The sequence below is a fragment of the Crocuta crocuta genome, unplaced genomic scaffold (genome assembly GCF_008692635.1).
Source record: "Crocuta crocuta isolate KB4526 unplaced genomic scaffold, BGI_CrCroc_1.0 scaffold289, whole genome shotgun sequence".
Classification (NCBI taxonomy): Eukaryota; Metazoa; Chordata; class Mammalia; order Carnivora; family Hyaenidae; genus Crocuta; species Crocuta crocuta.
The window spans coordinates 1,099,443-1,101,259 of NW_027533264.1; the positions used below are offsets into that span (position 1 = coordinate 1,099,443).

Below are 1,817 nucleotides of genomic sequence, written 5' to 3' on the forward strand. Positions count from 1 at the left end.
CGGAGACCTGCACCGGGGACTCGAGCCAGGTCCGTCCGGCCCAGCCGCACTGAGGGGCCCCGGGCGAGGCAACCCCTATCCCTGTCGGTTTGGCTCCGGGGAGCTACTGTTCTCCGAGCTACTGCCCTCCGCTGCGCTGCTGGTGTCGCCGCCGCTGGTCAGCCTCAGTTTCCTCGACTGAGAAATGGGTTCCTCATGCCTCCCGGTTTTCTTCCTTCAGTCATTATATCAGCGTAGTCTGGCTGGGATTCCCAGCCCACCCTGGCACGGTGCCTGATGTGTGCTCGGGATTAGAGTGTGTGATAATATTAGTTAACATCTCTTAAGTCCTTATTACATGCCGGGTATTTAGTTCCATTTAGTCCTCCCAGCTCTGGGAAGTAGGTACAGGACCCAGGGAGGCTGGAGACGCTATGGGATTTGCCAGTCTGCATCGTAGCCTGAGTTCTGAGCCAGACTTCTTGTCCTTGACATTGAAGAGCCCTGTACTATGAGCCCTGCGAGGGGGGCATTGGGCACCCCTTCATCCCTCAGCTCTCAGTCCAGCGCCTCTCCCCACAGTGTCCCCCTAACCTGCACAAGCTGGATGGTTACTACTGCGATCACGAACAGGTATGATGGGGTGGGGGCTCCTCCCCCTCAGGGACCCTGGCTCAGTACAGTCTCTTGTCTTGTATTCACTCTGACCACTCAGTGTCTCAGTCTCCTGTTTGCCCCTTAGGGCCGCTGCTATGGAGGCCGCTGCAAAACCCGGGACCGGCAGTGCCAAGCCCTTTGGGGCCATGGTGAGTCTTCGGCTAGGAGTGGGAGTGGAGACTCTGGAGGACCTAGAATCGAGAGGCTGGGGAGGGGCAAGTTCTGGCTAAAAATAACCCTCTTACAAGTGTGTGGCTCTCCAGGATCTCAGGAACCCAGCTGGATTGGGGATCGGCCCAGGGTGTTAGAGGTGCAGGCCTGAGGTCCCCAGGCGGGTTCTGGGGTGAGTGGGTGACGCCGGACATCATCTCCTTACAGCGGCTGCTGATCGCTTCTGCTATGAGAAGCTGAACGTGGAGGGGACAGAGCGTGGGAACTGTGGACGCAAGGGATCAGGCTGGGTCCAGTGCAATAAACAGTGAGTGGCCAAGGCTCCTGGTTGGCCTCCCCAGCTCTGGGGCTGGGGGGTTTTCAGAGTTGGGACAGAAGATTCTAGGATGGAGCCTATGAGTCCCCATAGAGAATATATGAAAAATCAGGCGGTGGGGAGAAGGCAAATTCAAGTTCAGTGGTAGTAATAGTAGCAGTAGTAGTAGTAATAGGGTTGGAGGTCAGACTTGGGGCTCACTGTCTCCATGCTGCCCCAACAGAGACGTGCTCTGTGGCTTCCTCCTCTGTGTCAACATCTCTGGAGCTCCTCGGCTGGGAGATCTAGGGGGAGACATCAACAGTGTCACCTTCTACCACCAGGGCAAGGAGCTGGACTGCAGGTTTGGGCTGGGACCCTGTCTGGGGGAGAGCAGGCTGCAGCCTCTATGGGGGAGGGGGCGAGGGCTGAGGCTGGCCGTGCCTGTTCCCCAGGGGTGGCCACGTCCAGCTGGCTGACGGCTCCGACCTGAGTTACGTGGAGGACGGCACTGCCTGCGGGCCCAACATGCTGTGCCTGGATCATCGCTGCCTGCCCGCCTCGGCCTTCAACTTCAGCACCTGCCCCGGCAGCGGAGAACGCCGGATCTGCTCCCACCACGGAGTGCGCGTCTGGGGGCCGGGGATGGTGGGAGGAGCTCACAACGGGACAGAGCCCCTCTCACCTCTGCTGCCCACCCCCCCCCCCCCCCCCC

General features: G+C 59.8%; 1 protein-coding gene across 1 annotated transcript in view; it reads left to right on the forward strand.

The window, feature by feature from the left end:
• ADAM11 (ADAM metallopeptidase domain 11) overlaps positions 1-1,817 on the forward strand; it is a 17,383-nt gene that overhangs the window by 13,802 nt on the left and 1,764 nt on the right. Inside the window, exons 18-23 of the mRNA XM_077747786.1 lie at positions 6-29; positions 562-612; positions 722-785; positions 1,015-1,114; positions 1,347-1,466; positions 1,558-1,726. Of these exons, the coding sequence (XP_077603912.1) occupies positions 6-29; positions 562-612; positions 722-785; positions 1,015-1,114; positions 1,347-1,466; positions 1,558-1,726 (528 nt within the window). The remainder of the gene's footprint in view (positions 1-5; positions 30-561; positions 613-721; positions 786-1,014; positions 1,115-1,346; positions 1,467-1,557; positions 1,727-1,817) is intronic.